General features: G+C 40.3%; 1 protein-coding gene across 2 annotated transcripts in view; it reads left to right on the top strand.

The window, feature by feature from the left end:
* Positions 1–301: 301 nt before the first annotated feature.
* LOC142487766 (uncharacterized) overlaps positions 302–17458 on the top strand; it is a 56182-nt gene continuing 39025 nt past the window's right edge. Inside the window, exons 1-3 of one of the 2 annotated variants that reach the window (XM_075587617.1) lie at positions 302–409; positions 820–1456; positions 14110–14648. In XM_075587617.1, coding sequence (XP_075443732.1) covers positions 820–1456; positions 14110–14648 — 1176 coding nt within the window. In that variant the 5' untranslated portion in view covers positions 302–409. Of the gene's footprint in view, positions 410–456; positions 709–819; positions 1457–14109; positions 14649–17458 lie in introns of those variants that run through there. The other variant, XM_075587616.1, reaches the window with a different exon arrangement.

The raw sequence follows: 17458 nt of genomic DNA, 5'->3' as shown, positions 1-17458 counted from the left end.
CATGGGGGAAGCCCCTGCAGACAGCGAACTGTAAGCTTAAGTGTGTTTTGCTTTTAAAAGTAATATGCATTGTGCAAACCAAATAGACCATGCAACGTATTTTTGTATATAGATATATAAAGTATGAGTGGGCGTTTTAAGTAATGCTATTGAACACATGAAAAACAGGATAACTTATTTTTTTTTTAAAGGTAATTAGAAGTAAAAATAAATCTGGTGACCAGAGGGTTAATGGGAGGTCTTTGAGAAATGTGATGCTAATGAAGTCTGAGGAATGTTACACATTACATTCCCTGGCTTGTAGCATTTCTGTGGAGGTCAGTTACTTGGATAATCTGAGCTGAAGACAATTCATTAAGTGAACTGAACAACACAAGGGAACTGACTTGAGTGTGCACGTTTTACCGAGGTATTAATACACGGGATCTCCTGGGTTTAGTACACCTTGGCAAAATGTTCTGAAGGAGGGCACTAAAACAGACAGATCGCTGTGGAATTAGAAACACATGCTGGAAAGGCTTTGATATATACATTAAAGTCGTTTTTTTATTTTATTTGTTGTTAGCAAGAAGATTTTTTTTTATGCAGCAGAAGAAACATCTCCAGATGTGCAGCTCTGTGGAGTTACAATCTGCAAAGTGTGAGAAGGACCTCTGTGGTCAAGTGTGTGTGTGTGGAGGGGATATACATCTATATATTATAGCACGTGTAAGTGTGACAGTATTAAAATAAATAGGGACTCCCTGCACAGGTGGGACAGCGCTGCGCCCCCCTAGGCATCTCTCGTGTTCCTAATGGCTGTGTCTTTTTATTTTGCAGATGATCATGGTAGTGCGGGGGTCCTGCGCAAGGTTGATGGGTCTTCTCCTCTTGCTGCTGCTCTGCTGCGAAGTCACCGCAGAGAAGTGTCCCGGGGGAGCCCCCTGCACCCCCAGCCCCGCAGAGAGCGAGCAGCAGAGGGCATGTGTGGGGGCTCGCTGCTCACCCCGGACAGGCAGGTCCTCCCGCTCCTTCCAGCACACCGCCGGCAGCAGCAGCAGCAGCACCCTCCTGCAGCACACCGCCGGCAGCAGCACCCTCCTGCAGCACACCGCCGGCAGCAGCACCCTCCTGCAGCACGGGAGACCTCCGCTGCAGCCCTCCGCTTCAACCAGGGGCGACGTTGCTGGTGGTGTGCAAGGCACCATGGACATGTGGGGGCCCCAGCACCCTAACAGCAGCCGAGACTGCAAGGGTATCGAGTGCAAACTGCCCCTGCGGATCCGCTTCAAGCCCCGGCCCCGGGTCCCCTGCGTTGGGGAAGGCTGCCCCCCTGCGGATGGGCACAAGGACACCCCGGGGTTGGTGCGCCTGGCAGACAGAGCCGCCCAGTTCATCGGGGAGGTGCCTGACTTCCAGACCTCCGAGCTGGGGGGTGCCCCGCTGGGGGTGCAACTCACCTGCGATATCAAGCCGGGTAAGTGACTGCTGCGGTCAGTGGGGGTTCTCTGGTGGGCTTAGCACACATGTCAGGTCTCAATCATCTGGAGTGAGTTAGGGAGATACTGTACTAGTCCCAATGAAGGCTCAAGGTGTGTTAATGTCTCCTGGCTGCAGAACCAAGGGAATTCTGCACCAGATTTATCAGTTCATAAAGTCCTATTTTCCTAAATTTACTTTGGTAAATGTGCTGACGTTTGTTGGCTTTATGTTTGCCACAATTCGGCAGCTGGCAGAGTTTGATACATACATATGTAATATGGGGGAGGAGGGTCTACACTCTATCTACTGAAGTCTCCCGGTTGCAAAAGTAGGGCAGAACTAGGGCAAAAAACCAGCCATATTCATCAAAGGAAAGGAATCATATGGAAAGCAATTGGAGTTTTTCCTTTCTTAAATCGGGTGCAATTCTTTTACACAGTCTTTGCCCGTGTTTTGCAGCAGGGAGAATTTAGTAAATAAAGTCATATGTATCAAGACAAAACTGGTACAATTCTGAGGTACAAAATCTGCACTATTATGTACCTCAAGAAAAAAATAATGTTTTCTTTATACATCTGAGGCTATGTTTTTGCCACATAATGAAACACTTTTGCCTTGATATCCAGACAGAAGAGGACACCAAATCACACTAATTTCTCTCATTGGGAAGCTATGGAATATTGCTTTGGCCTACACTAATCTACCTCTAAACCTGGGTACTGGTGTCACTGTATGTAGGCAGTGGACCTTCTATAGTCAATCTCTGTAATTGTTTAAGCCGCAGGGGGTGCTGAACTCCAGTCCTCAAGCCCCCTCCCCCCCCCCCCAACAGGTCAGGTTTTCAGGATATCCCAGCTTCAGCACAGGTGGTTTACTAAACCTCTGATTGAGCCAGCTGTGCTGAAGCTGAGATATCCAGAAATCCTGACCTTTGGGGACTGGAGTTGAGCACCCTGAGGTTTAAGGATCCAGGCTATTAAGTAGCTACTGTAATGTCTGATTTTTTTCCTTTCATTTACCTTAAAATTATACGTGCCACTAATTACCCAGCATCTCTTTTGCATTATATGACTTTGTTTCATAATGGCCAACTGATTAGAAGGGGGGTGATGTCAACGTTTCCAACTTTCTACTGCTTGTAATTATTGTATTTAATTAGAAATCTGCTTCACCTCTATTAAGTCTATTTTTGTTACTAGGGTAACTTTGCTATTTCCCTCTTTGCACATTCCACTGTTCAGCATTATATTGAATTAGGTGGTGTAGTTCTTGTACAATGCAAACAAAAGCAAAAAGTTATTCGAAAGTAGCACCACACTTTTCAAAGTATCCCATAGATTTCGGTGAAGTTGTTCTCTTTGATAAATATAGTGCTTGTTTATTTACGTATTCATTTTTGCTCCATTAATATATCAGTTAAGCTTAGAGGCAACATATATAAACTATGAAACTATGCTGTGATTTTATCTCCAGTGGATGTTTGGAAGTTCTGTGTTTTTCTGTTTATTTACTTATATTAATATTCATAAAAGGCAACAGATGCTCATATGACGTTATATGTGCTACTACTGTGGAATGTCCTTTTAAGTTGGGCATTTAACTGAGAGAGCATGAAAGATGTGCATTAAAACGTGAAGCAAACATGCTAAAGGCAGATTGCACCCTTGTGTAGTTTTGCAAGAAAATTCTACAACTCACCGAGTGTGCAATAATCCCTTTGCAGACATGTATGAACCTCTCCTGTTTTGTGGGGAGAAGTTCTTGCGATATTATTTTTGAAGTTCACAAAACTGTGAGACATTTCAGTGATGGCTATTTGATGATTCACAGGGTCAACAAATATATACGTTGGGAAATCCCCCAACATTCACAAGTCTATTATCATGAAATATTGATGAAAGTTTGTCATTGTGCTCTCTAAGGAACATATTCATGGATGGAAGTCTTTGTTAAAAGGTCAGACCTGTGCTACTTTTTCTTTAGCTGCAAATATCCAACATTTACCACATTTATGAAACTGTGTGAATGTTTTGTCCATTTCTATTAGTAGAAAATATCTTTGACTTGAGTATGTTCAATTTGGGGCTCTTGGAGTACTCATTTTTGTGCTTAATCTGCCACTGGGAAACATATGATTTACATGGGCAGGTCTGTTTGGTTTACTTCATGCTCTTCCATGCATGTGTGCATAATATCCTCAGGGCTCCCATAAAAACAGATGTTTCCCGTCTCTAACTTTCAATTAGATGGTCATTTAATAATGTAGTTTTATGTTAGGGACCAGAACACTAAAACATATTTACTGTAAAGGGCTGGAAAGGTATGTTGACATTTCACTAGCCTGTCAAAATATGTACTCATCGTCAAAACTACTTCCCTCAATCCTAAAAGAATGTACAGTAGATGAAATACTGTCCTTACACTAGATAATGATAATATATGGTGGCTGGCCAGATTAGTTTTCCACAACATCTTTCCTGTCTTCCCCATTTCCCACTTCCTTCTTTTACATTCTTCTCCTAATTATTTCCCAATATTTCTTCTATTTATCCTTCCATTATCATTTGAGGCCGCATCCTTATCTCCACTCTATTACCCCAACACCAGCCTCTTGGTCTACCATCCCCTCTTCCCTTTCATTGTGTCAACCATCAATGTACCCCTGTCCCTCATATTTTTGAGCCAGTGTGATGTCATTTTTTCAGAGGCTCCTCGTATAGGGAGGGAGCAGCATTCAGATTCTCTGCCACTTCCTAACATTCTGTGCAGCAGGAAGCTGTACAGAGAATCAAATGGCCACATGAAAAGCTGGTGAGAAGGGTTGCGAGAGAGGGGACTTAGAAAAAAAATAAGAATTTTTCCTGCATCAGATTGATGCCGGGGGTCGCCGGAGCTGATAAATATTAATATCAGCACTGTAGACCCCCGGCATCAATTCGATGCAATAATAATGCATTTACAGTCGGCTTCATTACCTTAGTGGCTAACCGCTAAGGCAATGAAGGGGTTAACTACCAGTTCCATGTTTATTGTGGGTAGCGGGGATGGGTGAAGGTGGTATTTGACCCATGGTGGATGTTTAGATCTTGGGGGGGGGGGGGGGAGAGGGGCTTGAGGGAGGAGTTAACCCCTTCATTATCGTAGCGGTTAATACCCCATTCTCTCTGACTTGCTCTTACATGGCTTTAAAAGGTCCTTTGGTCTTGTTATTTGCTACAAATAGCATAATATGGAGGACTTGATTATGTAGCTGGAACAAAGCAACCACATTTTGCTACACTAGAGTACTGTCTAGTTGAAAAAAATATTTCGTCCTTTGTAGTATGTTTTGATAAATCAATGTTGCAATGCACTATTAATGTGTTCAAGCAAGTCAATGCTAACTAGGTGTAAAACTGACAACAATAAAGATGCATTGATTTTTACCAAATGTGTGGCATATTTAGGAGCAATTCTAATAAGATTGTAGCATTATCTATAAAGATTGGATAAACATGCTGTGAACCTTTTAAAAGTACCACTATATCAAACTACTTACCTTGTAATGAGGCATAAGGCATATGGCTAAACAAAGAAGTATAATTTCTTTGAAACATGCCCCAATAAGTGAACCAACACTATACAGACAAATCGTCTAGCCTCAAACTGTTTAATTATGCCCAATGAAAGAGTTTAACATTGCTCCCCTTCTGGATGGTGTGGCATAATGGCTTATATAGGTTTATGTTGCATGTTTTTTAATTGGATTATATTTTATTAATGTTATTGGTTTGCAGATGTCATGATTTGCCAATATGGAAATATTACCAGCAAACTGCCATTAGCACCAATTAATCGAATTGTAGAGATGTGCGATATTTGCAAAAGTTTGTTGTCAACATACTCTCTAATATATTTGCACTAGTGCTAATTGCCAAGGTTTCACACCACTGCATCTTCTCCTCCAGCCGTGAATATCCCAAATTGTGCAAAGATTTTGTTCCATCATTAATGAAGATTGCCGTGCGAACAATGTGTTCTAAGTTCTGATTCCAACTCCTTCCTTCCTGCACGGTACCACAACACTTCTGTACTTTTATTTGAAGAGAGGCCCTAGAAGGTTTTGAAATCTCTGTATGCCATGATTTTTTATCTAATGTTGGCCCAGTAATATTTATTACAATCTACAAGAAATAAGTTTTTTTAAAACCCTAATTCCTTCCACTGTTCCAACATGCACACAGTTGTTTGGAAATACTTAGTGTTACCATGCAGCTGATAGTTATGCCCATTGAACAACAAATGTAAAGGTTTAGTCCAGAGGGCTGGAAATGTTACTTGGAGGCAAGCCAAGAAGAGAATGTCTTTGATCACTAGGTGGGACAACAGAAGATGTAAATATTAACTCTACACATTAATATCCAGCTGTATTATTGAAAAAAAAATCTCTAGTTTTGCACTGAGGCAAAAAGCTGACAGTCAGCATTGAAACATTCCTATTATATTAAATGTAAACATTTGCTAGCTTAACTTTGGCTTCAGTGCATTGCTACAAAAACCTACAAACAGTGAGTGCTCATTTGCATGTCATTACCCAGAATCCCTGGCTGCAGTGGAAGCATTGTACACTGAGTAATTATGGGGAAAGGCAGGTTTGTCAACCTGTCTGAGACATGTGCATTTTCTCATAAACGATATTTTTATTTGCTGTACAAAACCTAGAGTTCTTCTACTCCTTACATCTCTATAGAAATACTGTAGTATTGTAGTTCCCCATACTCTGAAATGTTGTTGGGTTGCCAGTAGTTAGAATGTCCTTGATAGTTACATTACATTGCTGATCCATTTGACTTTGGCATTTACAGAGGTCCTGATATACAGTATCAATTCCTAAAATGTTGACAAAATATTTTCACATTTTCTTTAAAATTCCAATATTTTGATTTATATTTCACGATTTCAAATATTCTCGAATTTTCAAATTATTTTTTAATTCATGTTGTGGTGAATTTCCAAATATTCTTACATTTACATTTAGCATTAGGGCTCTTTTGCCTTTATGCCATTAAACATGTCACTGTCATAAGTTCACCTTGGTCCCAGCTCGGAATGACTGTCTTTCTACTCAGTGTTACAGTATGTATAGTGGGCTTGTGAGAGAAGCCTGCAGTAATATTGGTTACCACTCTGTTGATTTACTATATTCACTAAAGTTTTAAGGAAGCGTTACGATTTACATCTATAGTAGTTTTCAAGCATATCTTTGGATTCAGTGAGTAAGGAGGTTAACTGGAAAATGATCAGAGTGCTTCCAGACACACAGCACTTCTGAGATACTTGTACAGGGACATACAATTTTAACTATTGTAGCTACCTGTAAAAGACTAAAAACAAAAAATATTTTTATCTACTGTACACACCCTCAAGGTACATTTCTGGCATTTTTTAAAAGTCTTCCCTTAAACACAGGTTGATTTGAAATATTTACAAAGTATTGAGATTCTAACTAGTGTGTCTTGTGTGTTAACCTTCTCACACTGGTGCCCCTGGGTTATTTTTGTATAGTAACCTCACCAACACATATTCTAATGCTGCAGATGGTCTTACTTACATAATGTGATCATAACTGATCTTCATGGCCATCAGACTTGATTACATGTTTAATCCATGATTCTTTGTTTTAAAAATGGAGTATATGTTGATGTTGACTTTTTAAAAGTACATATCCAAATTAAGATAATACGTTTAATAGGGTAAAATTAGATGATTTATGTCTTAAATAAAGCAATATAAATACCTTTTTTGCATCTTTGAGTGTTTCATTGAAAGGTATTTAAACATTGTAATCTGAAGTTTGGATTGGATTTTTACTACCCTTATCTCTGCCCCGCCTCCATTTTAGAGTACGCAATTGTAAGTCTGAAACAACGAAAAGTGTACACAATCTTCACAACTAAGGCGCGTTCTATAGTAGGTGCGGGTGCGCGCGCCTGCGCGAACACGCGTGCACGTGACGCACACTTTTTGTGTGTATGGTGGTCCGTGCTGTCGGGAATGACAGGTTGTGTGTGTATGTGTATGTATGTGTGTGTATGTATGTGTGCATATGTGTAATTTATTATATATTTTTAAAATGAAAAAAAAAGAATAAAATATTTATTAACATTGTACACACACACACACACACACACACACACACACACACACACACACACACACACACACACACACACACACACACACACACACACACACACACACACACACACACACACACACCGGTGGTAGCGGCGCAAAACATACTTTTTGAGTCTTCCCCGCTATCGCCCGGCTCCACGCTCTCTGCCATGTGCACACGCAGCTAACCACAGCCAATTATAACTGCTGCGCGCGCGCACGGCACAGCATGAGCACTCACTATATTACGGGCCGAATTGAATGGCTATGGGGCTTTGAAGTCTTTTCATTAGATGCATGATATGATTTTTATGTAGATAAAAACCAGTGGGGCCTATGTACTAAAATCAGATGACAATGTTTTCTGTGTCACAATTATAGTTCTAAATAGTATCTTACGTGTACCATATGAAAGTAGAAATGTGGCTTCATACGTACGACAGATTGAACACCTGATTTGATGCAATTTTAATGAAAACAGAAATGTGTGTTTTAAAAAATATATATATAACTAGGAGTAGTAAATATAATTTATTAGTGTCATATTTATAATAGCCAAACTGTGGAAATAATACATTTTATTAGCCTATATAATGAAACATCTGCGCTGTGTCAAATACATTTTTTGTTGATACAGGGCAATTTAATTCTGTGCTAACAATATAAATAGACTTTTAGAATTTACACCAGTTTCAACGTGACGGACAATTTTGACTCCGGTTCAACTATTTTTTGGGGGGGCACAGATACGATTTTTTTTTTTAGTACATACTGTTTACATCTGTGGGTCATGCGCATCTCATTTCTGTGTGACAAAATATTTTACCAACATATTTTTTAATACTTATGGCGTGCATTTAGAAAAATAAGGTTAGTAAACACGTGCACACAAACGCAATTAAATGTACCCCGAAAATGGCATTTGCAACGCTTAATATTTTAAGCTCCAATATCTTCAATTTTTGTAGGGACACTTTCATAACCTACAGTATGTTCATTTTGAAGTTATTTTTAGTGGTTTTACACTGAATAAGAGATATGAAGATTTAGGGGGCTATTCATTAAATTCTAATAGTGTCGATTGAAGCACGGTCGCACTGAAACTCCCATTGACTTGGGAATGACAAAGGGAATTTCTTTTGATAGTGCCCTAATCAGCACTATTGCTGTTTATGAACTCCCTTCATTTTTTGTTAGGCATTGAATTAAAGCAATGTATTCTCCTTCCAAGCAGGGAAAAAAAGTGTGTTTGTGCCGAGCACGCGCATTTTAAGTGAAACTTCTTTGTGTTTTCTCACTGTTTTGTCACAGAAATTGTATTTATGATGGTGATGTTTTTAATTAAAAATTAAAACACCATTTCAGTGCCAAAAACACAAAGTTTGACTTAGAACGTGCATGCACGGCACACATAATCTGCTTTACCTATTTGCACTTCTATATGTATAGTAACTGTTAATTCCGCGTGTGTGTGTGTGCTGGCGGCTACTGCACAGGCATCTGTGTGTGTGTGCGTCTCTGTGCGTGTGTCTCTGTGTGTGTGCCAGTGGCTACTGTGCCGGTGTGTGTGCACCTCTGTGCCTCTGTGCCTCTGTGTGCGTGTATTGCGCTTGTGCCTGTGCTACGTCTCTGTGTGCGCACGTGTGCGTCTCTGTATATGTGTGTGTCTGTGCGTGTGTCGGCGGCTACTGCGCAGGTGTGTGTGTCTCTGTGGTGTGAGTGTGCGTGTACTGCGCCTGTGCCATGTCTGTGAGTGCGTGTGGCACCGGTGGCTACTGTGCAGGCACGCCCTGCCGGCGCCTACTGCTCATGCGCACCGAGCGTGGGAGGCCTCTGCCTGCGCGCCAGATGCCATAACACCTCTTCTGCCAGCAGTGACGTCACTTCCGGGACTGCACTTCCGTCTCCAACAAGGCGATTTACTCCAAGGGAAATGTTGATTTGGTAGGTGCCAGCATAGAAGTTTCACTTCAAAAAGGCAGCACTCTAGAAGACTAATATTGGATTTATTTAAAGTGAAATGAGTGTGTTTCTTCATTAGAATGTTGTAAGTGATTGGAAGTAGAATTATTCATCTAAAGTTGTGTAGGTCTTCTTTGTCTCCTTTCTTGAGGATGATGATAACTATGGCATTACTCCATTGTTTTGGCATTTCCGTGTTCTTCATGTAGCATGCAAATAGTGTTTCAAGGATTTTCTCCACTTCTTCTCTAACTTCTTTCAAGATTTCAGTTGTAGCTCCATTTTCCCCCAGGGGCCTTCCCATTTTTCATGGATTTTATTGCCTTTGCCACTTCTTTTGGAGGATACATGATACAGTAGATCATTGGGGGTTCCTTCTTGCTCTTCCTCTGCTGGTTTATGACTTGTGTTATCTGTAGATTAGTACAATTTCATGTAGAAATCCTCAACTCTCTTTATAATAAGTGCACAGATTTGTATTATTGATCCATTGTTAAGTTTAAGTGCGATCATTTACTTTTTCCCATTCACAAGTTGCGGCTTTGTGTTCTTTAAGTTTTGGTTATCTTCTTTATCACATTACAATTACAGTTTCGTATGTCTTTAGTTATATGCTTGCGGATCGTCTTGCACAGATATTCCACTCTTGTTCTTCCATCTTCGCATTCAGATGTAATTTAAAGGGAACCAATCAATGATCACTCAGTAAAGGACTATGTACTCTTCAATCACGTGTTCACTGCGTTGACAGGGTATAGTCAATTTAATTCTTCCATTGGGTCCACTCCATGTCCATGTTTTATTTGGATTATACTTGAAGAATGAATTAATAATGTAGAAATTTTCACATTCTCCATATTCTACCAATCTGACTCCACGATTATTACAATTACTTTTGCCATAACCATATTTACAAACTGATTCATCTTTGTTTTTCTGCTGGTCACCATTTTTTGCATTGAAATCTCCTATAATGATCTTGAGGTGAAAAATGTCCTTGGTTAAGTTGGTTGACTTCATGGTTGTTACGCCGGTGCTGCCCGCAGACCAGACCCGTCCCCTGAGCTGAAGGGGGAAGAGGTAATACACGCACCCGCAGCAAAGGGAGCATGTCCGGAGTGTGGTATAAAGTGTTGCCAGCCAGGTGTAGTAAGGTAGACAATACTTGCCGGTACCGGTTGTAGAGATAGAGTGAAGTATGCCTTGCCGAGGTCAGGGAGTGGAGAGCGGAGATAGGTCGCAGTCCAAGCCGTGTTCAAGGGGTTACCAGAGTGAGCGTTGTCCAAGGAGTGCCGAGATCGAGAGCCAGAGGGAGTAGTCATACAAGCCGCGTCAGAACCTGTGAAGACACTGAAAGAATCCAGAAGTACTTCCATACAGAGACTATGACTGAGAGCAGAGAGGAGCTAGATAAAGCAGGAAGGTCCATTAGGAACGGAAGCGGGACAGGAAGAGCTACAGGGAGACACTGCAGATTGGTGCAGGCATAACAGGCCAGGTGAGTCTTGTTGGTAACCTGAGTATGCCCGTGCGGTGTGCGGGGGCGGAGCCTGAGATCCGGGGGACGGGAAGAAGAGTGTGCAGAATGAGTGCGCTCCGTAACGCGTGTACGAGCGTGGACCGAGCCAGTGGACGGTGCAGGTGTGCGCGCGGGAGGGCGTGGGCGCGCCCGGCGCTGAGCAGAGGAATCACCGCGGGGAGTGATCCCGCGACGGCGGCAGGGGCGGGGAGTCACGGAGGCCGGTAAGGCAGGATTGTTTTGTGTGTCCAGGGACTCCCTGAGGGGAGAGAGTGCTCTGTGTGGGGAGCGCGGAGAACGCCGATTCCTGACAATGGTAGAATGCTTCCACTTCAATGTCCATGTGACTTGATGTTAGGACATACTTGCTTAAAGAAGCATATGAGTAGCACCATAGATATTACTAGACACATGATACATAGAGATTGGCCCCCTGCAGAAGCACTTACCAAAATTCCCTCCTGTCTCTGTACGTTTCTCCTACATACCAATTAGATTGTAAGCTCCTCGGAGCAGGGATTCCTCTTACGTTTATGTCTGACGCACTTATTACCATGACCTGTTATTTATATTATTTGGTATTTATATGATTACCATGTGCATTACTACTGTGAAGCGCTTTGTACATCAATGGTGCTATACAAATAAAGACATACAATACAATACTGTACACTTGGATAATTTGAAGTCTGTATCTCTTGGTCAATTTGAGTATACTGGCTGCTCTTTCTGATGAGCTTTCATATTCCACTATGTTGTGTCCCCATCTCTTGTTAACGATGAAGCCTACTGTACTTCATTGATTCTTCAATTTTCTGTACCCCTGTAATATAATAGGTGTCTGCTTTTTAGCACAATGAGGCCTTAATATTTTCGTCTTACTTCACCAAGGCCAACAATGTCCTTTTTCATCTTTGCAAGCTCTTCTTCCAGTTCTTGCAGTGCTGCTTCACTGGACAGAGTCTGACAATTGTACTGTAGGTAGCCAGACTAAGGTTTCAATAACAGCTTTTATTAAACCTTATTCCTGAACACTGCCCAAGCCAGGGACAATCCGGCCTCCGGAGAATGAGGGCCATTGCTTTTCAGTGTATTCCATATTTGGAGTTTGAAGCCTTACTTGCCATGGCAGCCTTATTTGCATGTACCTTTTCGCTGGGTATGTTGTTCAAGCTTTTTTAGTATGGTTGAACCTATTAGTAGAAGTGCTGCTATACATCTTCTTGTACACCCGTTGCCACCTTCCCACCACTTTAATACAGTGAGATAAGGATTTGATTGAAGGATATATATTTTGGAAATAGCCTTGTTAGTCCAGTTGCAATTGTGCAGAATAAATGAGTTCTTCAGTATTGGGTGATACTTTTTTTATTTGGACTAACAATTGATATTATTATTATTATTATTATAATTATTATATCTATAGGACAAGCTTTCGAGAGTGTTTCTCTCTTCCTCAGGCCAGCAATACTGATAAACATAGGATTCTGTGGCTAAGACAGATTCTGCTTTAGCCACAGAATCCTTTGTTAATCAGTATTGCTGGCCTGAGGAAGAGAGAAACTCTCTCGAAAGCTTGTCCTATAGATATTATTATTATTATTATTATTATTATATCAATTGTTAGTCCAAATAAAAAGGTATCACCTAATACTGAAGGAGGGAGAGGGAGCGAGCGAGCGAGCTGGTACAGGCCACTCACAAGGTTTCTCACAATGCAAAGGTTTCTCTCACGTTCTCAAAACAACAGGTGTTTATTGGACGTTCAAAATGAATGATATGAATAAATGACCTTAAAAGAAGGAATACATTATCTTACATGCTTTTGATTGTCCAAGGTTACATTTACTGTATTTAGCAGAAGAATCACATGTTGAACATTTGACTGTAGACTGTATCCAGCCCTTGCACAAGCTTTTCCAATCTTATATTGCGCTAATAGTGTTCACAGCACACAACAAATATACCTCCAAAAGTCCAACTAGAGAATGGGACACCGTTCATTACTCTTCCTAAGCTCAGTCCTTCTAGAGAGGATTAGTATTCTAGCTTCATTCATGGTAATGAGTTGGACACTACTACAGTAGAGGCAACTCTTATTCGAACAAAAACCAGTGGCAATTCCCCAAAAAACCCAGGAAACACCCAGGTACATTCTGAATACATGCCTTAAACTTTCCTTAAACTAGCCCCAGCATTTCTGCATTGATTAATGGCCTATCAGATTAACAGCAGGGGTCCCTGGCAGTCCCATTCAAACTGAATGGGAATGCCAGGGATCCCTGCTGTGTTAATCCTATGGGTCGTTAGTCAATGCAGAAATGCCTTAAACGTGCCTCAAACTAGCCCAGAACCTACCCAGCACATACCGAGCACATACCCAGCACATACCCAGAATGTAACCCGGCTAGTTTACGGCAAAATGTTAAAATAAACGTTGCCTCTACTGTAACTTATTTTGTTGCCCCATGGCACAATGCTAGAGAGCACCTGTGACCTTTGCATTCCTGCCAATATCCAAAAAGCCAAAGAACTCGCCAATACTAAAGATATACATTTAAGGCTTGAAGCGTCACAGATTTTATTCTTGTAGCATTAAATGTATCTTTTATACTTTTGGCGAGTGCTGTAGCTTTTTGGATATTGGATTTCGTAATGTGACTGGACAGATATTCCTGGTTTATCCACTGGCACCCCAGGTAGATAAGTAGTTTGGCTCTTTTTTTGCCTCTCTTTTTAGTGCTCCAGATCTAAATCCTCTCTTTGCATTCCTGCCAATTCCTATTCTTTAGGAGGAATCTTTCAAGAGATTTACTGTAGGCCCAGATTTACTGAATTGGTGTTAAACCTGAAGTCCACTCTTATGCCTTTCAACGTATGTCCTTGAGCTAGGCCTATGCAACCAAGATAATTATGAATGATACATGCAGTATTAATAATAATTAACCATAAAAATCAGATATGCTCCTTATTGTTTTGCCATAATTATTATGTGTTGCGCTGTCTTTTAGGAGAAAATGAAGTGCCATCAGAAGATGCCTTAATACTGCATCTGCAACTTGCAAAAGGTCAAGAGAAATTTGTTGAGTCGCTGAAAAACCAACAAAAGACAATCACTGACCTGCAGCAAAAGCTTTCGGAGCAACAAGGCATACTAGTTAATCAGCAGCGGGAAATTATAGGACAACAAAGGAAAATGTACGAGCAAATGGATATGATCAAAGTCCAATATGACATTCTGTTTGATACAGTGAAGCAAATGTCATTCCAAAGCTTGCAGGAAGACATTCAGCATTACTTTGAAGCACATCTTCAAGGATTACAGAACCAGGTCAGAAATCATCTCCAGAAGACATATTCTGTGCACAAGATGGATGTTGATGCCAAGGTGATTGATGTTGGAGAACCTTTGCTGGATTGTGGCCTCTGTGAAAGTGATGAATTTTGCAGTTTTCAGAAGACACCCCATCAGTGTGAAAAATGTACATTGTGCCCTGCGGGATTTTTCCAACTGTCAGAATGCTCTGAAAACATCGATCGGATTTGCCAGGTGAAATATAATACATCAATTATTCTTTATACTATTTTTGGAATCCTAGCGTTTATTTAACCAAATGTATGAAAGAAAAAGGCATAAAGTTCCATATTTACTAAGCGGTGCTACAGTATGCCATCCAGTGCTAGGAAGGCACCACTTGGCCAATGGGCTTTCAGCTGTCTTCTGGCATAGCACCTTAGTATGAATCCCCAAAAGCCTCATCCGAGTCATAAATTTATGCCATAGCCCATTGCTTAGTAAATACATGGGCCTAAATATGTAAAGTTACTTTATGACTAGGATAAGACTTCTCATATGTTTGTGCAACTGATGGATTATAGCTATCAGCACAGTTTGAAACATAAGAAAAAGTAAATTGTAATGTGTACACTTAGCTCTTTGTTTCTGTTTTTGAGGAACTTAAATAGAAAAAGGCACATTTATTTGATGGTGCTAAACCTAATGCATCTTATGGTCCATTCTGTTGTATGAGTCAGCAGGGGCCTTAGGGCTAAGCACCATTTAATATACCTGGGACAGAATCTCTAGGTAATTAGTATTAGCAGTATTTCCAGTTGCAACATACACTGAAGATCAAATACTTTAACATTTGGGGCATGTTTATCATCTGAAAAGTACTCCAACTGCAAAAATCTGCTTAAAATGTAATCACTTGTTTTGGGACAGAAATTAACAAAATATTGTACTCCACTACATTTGCTTATGTTGTAGAATAGAGTCATGCTGTACTGTGAAACAACAAACAAAGCGCAAATCAGTGAATATTGAACAGTCAAAATAACTTAGAATTGTGTCAAACAAAGTGTCTTACCATGAAGTGTAACAATGGAAGTATTCAACGCACTGAGGGGTGTCCTGGGAACGTTACTCAACCAAGAGAAATCCTCAAAGTGGAAAAGGAAACAAGAAGAAACATACCGTAGCATAATAATGTTTTAATACATTAAGATCTGGGAAAGAACATTAGTGACAAACTCACTATAACCTTCTTAGGACACCCCTCAGTGAGTTGAATACTTCCATTGTTACACTTCATGGTAACACACTTTGTTTGACACAATTCTAAGTTCAGTTTATTTTGACTCTTCAAAATTCACTGCTTTGCGCTTTGTTTGTTTTTTCACTGTATTTGCATGGTTCCAAACCGTTTCCCAATAGCAGCACTGAGGAGAATTCACTTATTATTGATTTTATCTGCGCGTCTATATTTTTGTTTTCATGCTGTACTGTGTTTGCTGTTTGGGAACCTTAGAATGGATGGGACTGTAATAATTAGAGCTTTGGTGGTTGTTAGTTTCTCATAGAGGATCGTTTCATAGGTTGTAAGTGACCAGTATGCAGATCAGAGGTCCCATTGACTTGAATTGGAGTTTCCTTGCGGTAGTGCATTCTTTACACTATTGTACTTTAATTAATAACACCCTATACCTGCACAAATAAAACTGATATAATGTTTAGCAGTGATGGGAAGAGGAAATAACTTTTTGGTTTTGCAAACTGATGCACAAAAGTTCGATTTGTAAAAAAAAAGTTTGAATTTTTTCCCCCTGCCTATCTGGAGTTTTAATTCCATATTTTTTATTTTTTTTTATAGATCCAAAACCAATCGCGTTCTAACAAAATCAAAACACAAAATTGTTTTGAAACCAAAACACAGATTAAAGTGCCTGTCTTTCACTCTCCAGTCCTCAATGATAGCATCAGAGAATCAGTTTGCTCTTCCCTCTTCCCTCTTCTCCTTCCCTTTTGCTGAAATTAATTGGTTTTGGATTTTGATAGATATTTAATTAATATTTCTAAGGAGTCTTTCTAAATAGTAAGTTAATGAAATACAATTTCACTAGATCCTTATTTATCATTCCTTATATAAAATATTGGATGGCTGGCACCCACAGGGTGGGCTCAGAAAAGTTAATTTATTTAAATATTGACCTTTAGCAGGATCCCAATAGTGGTCTGAAACATTGATATTTAATTACACTTTTGAGCAAAGCTTGAGAGGGCCTGTCATTCATTGAATATTATTTTGCATCTAAACATTAGAGCACCTGGGCATCAATTGCATTACCTGCTTTTTTATGGAGTGCCATACGGTTTGTATTTGTTATTTTTGTATAATTATTAACTAGCATTCTGTAATATAAATATATATATACACATATATTCAACATTTCAGCAGAATGATAGATAGATAGATAGATAGATAGATAGATAGATAGATAGATAGATAGAAAACGGTAGTCAACTCAACAAGAGTAAACAAAGGACAGCACTCAGTAGTAGATGAAAAAAACCTGTATTCAAAGTAGACAGCAGCACTATAGATATAGATAGATATAGATAGATATAGATAGATATAGATGGATTCAATCAGATAATTTGTTGGCGCAACGTGGATAAGAGAGGCTTATAATTGCAGTATATGGTGTATCACTGGGGAGGCTTTCATCCAGCAGTGGTTCAACATGGGCAGAAGAAGATGATGATTATATACAGTGTTCGACAATCCTATACATTTACACGCCCGGGGCAGATGGATTTAACCTCCGGGTGAGTAAATATTGGTCCAAGCAGCACACGTGTTTGTTTTTTTAAATTTCCCTGCTTGCGCTGAAATTTTCCCTGCTCACGCTGAAAAAAAAAAAAAACTCCCCCTACCTGACAGCTGATTGGCGCGCGCTCCCAGGCATTGTGGGCGCGCGGCCAGGCTCTATATGAGCCCGCCCCCAACGAGCGGCCATTCTTTTCCCATGGAGGACACAGTAAGTACTATCTGTGCCTTCCCCCACCTCCCTCCCCTC

Source organism: Ascaphus truei, chromosome 2 (assembly GCF_040206685.1).
Source record: "Ascaphus truei isolate aAscTru1 chromosome 2, aAscTru1.hap1, whole genome shotgun sequence".
Taxonomy (NCBI): domain Eukaryota; kingdom Metazoa; phylum Chordata; class Amphibia; order Anura; family Ascaphidae; genus Ascaphus; species Ascaphus truei.
This window is presented reverse-complemented; position numbering and strand designations above follow the sequence as displayed.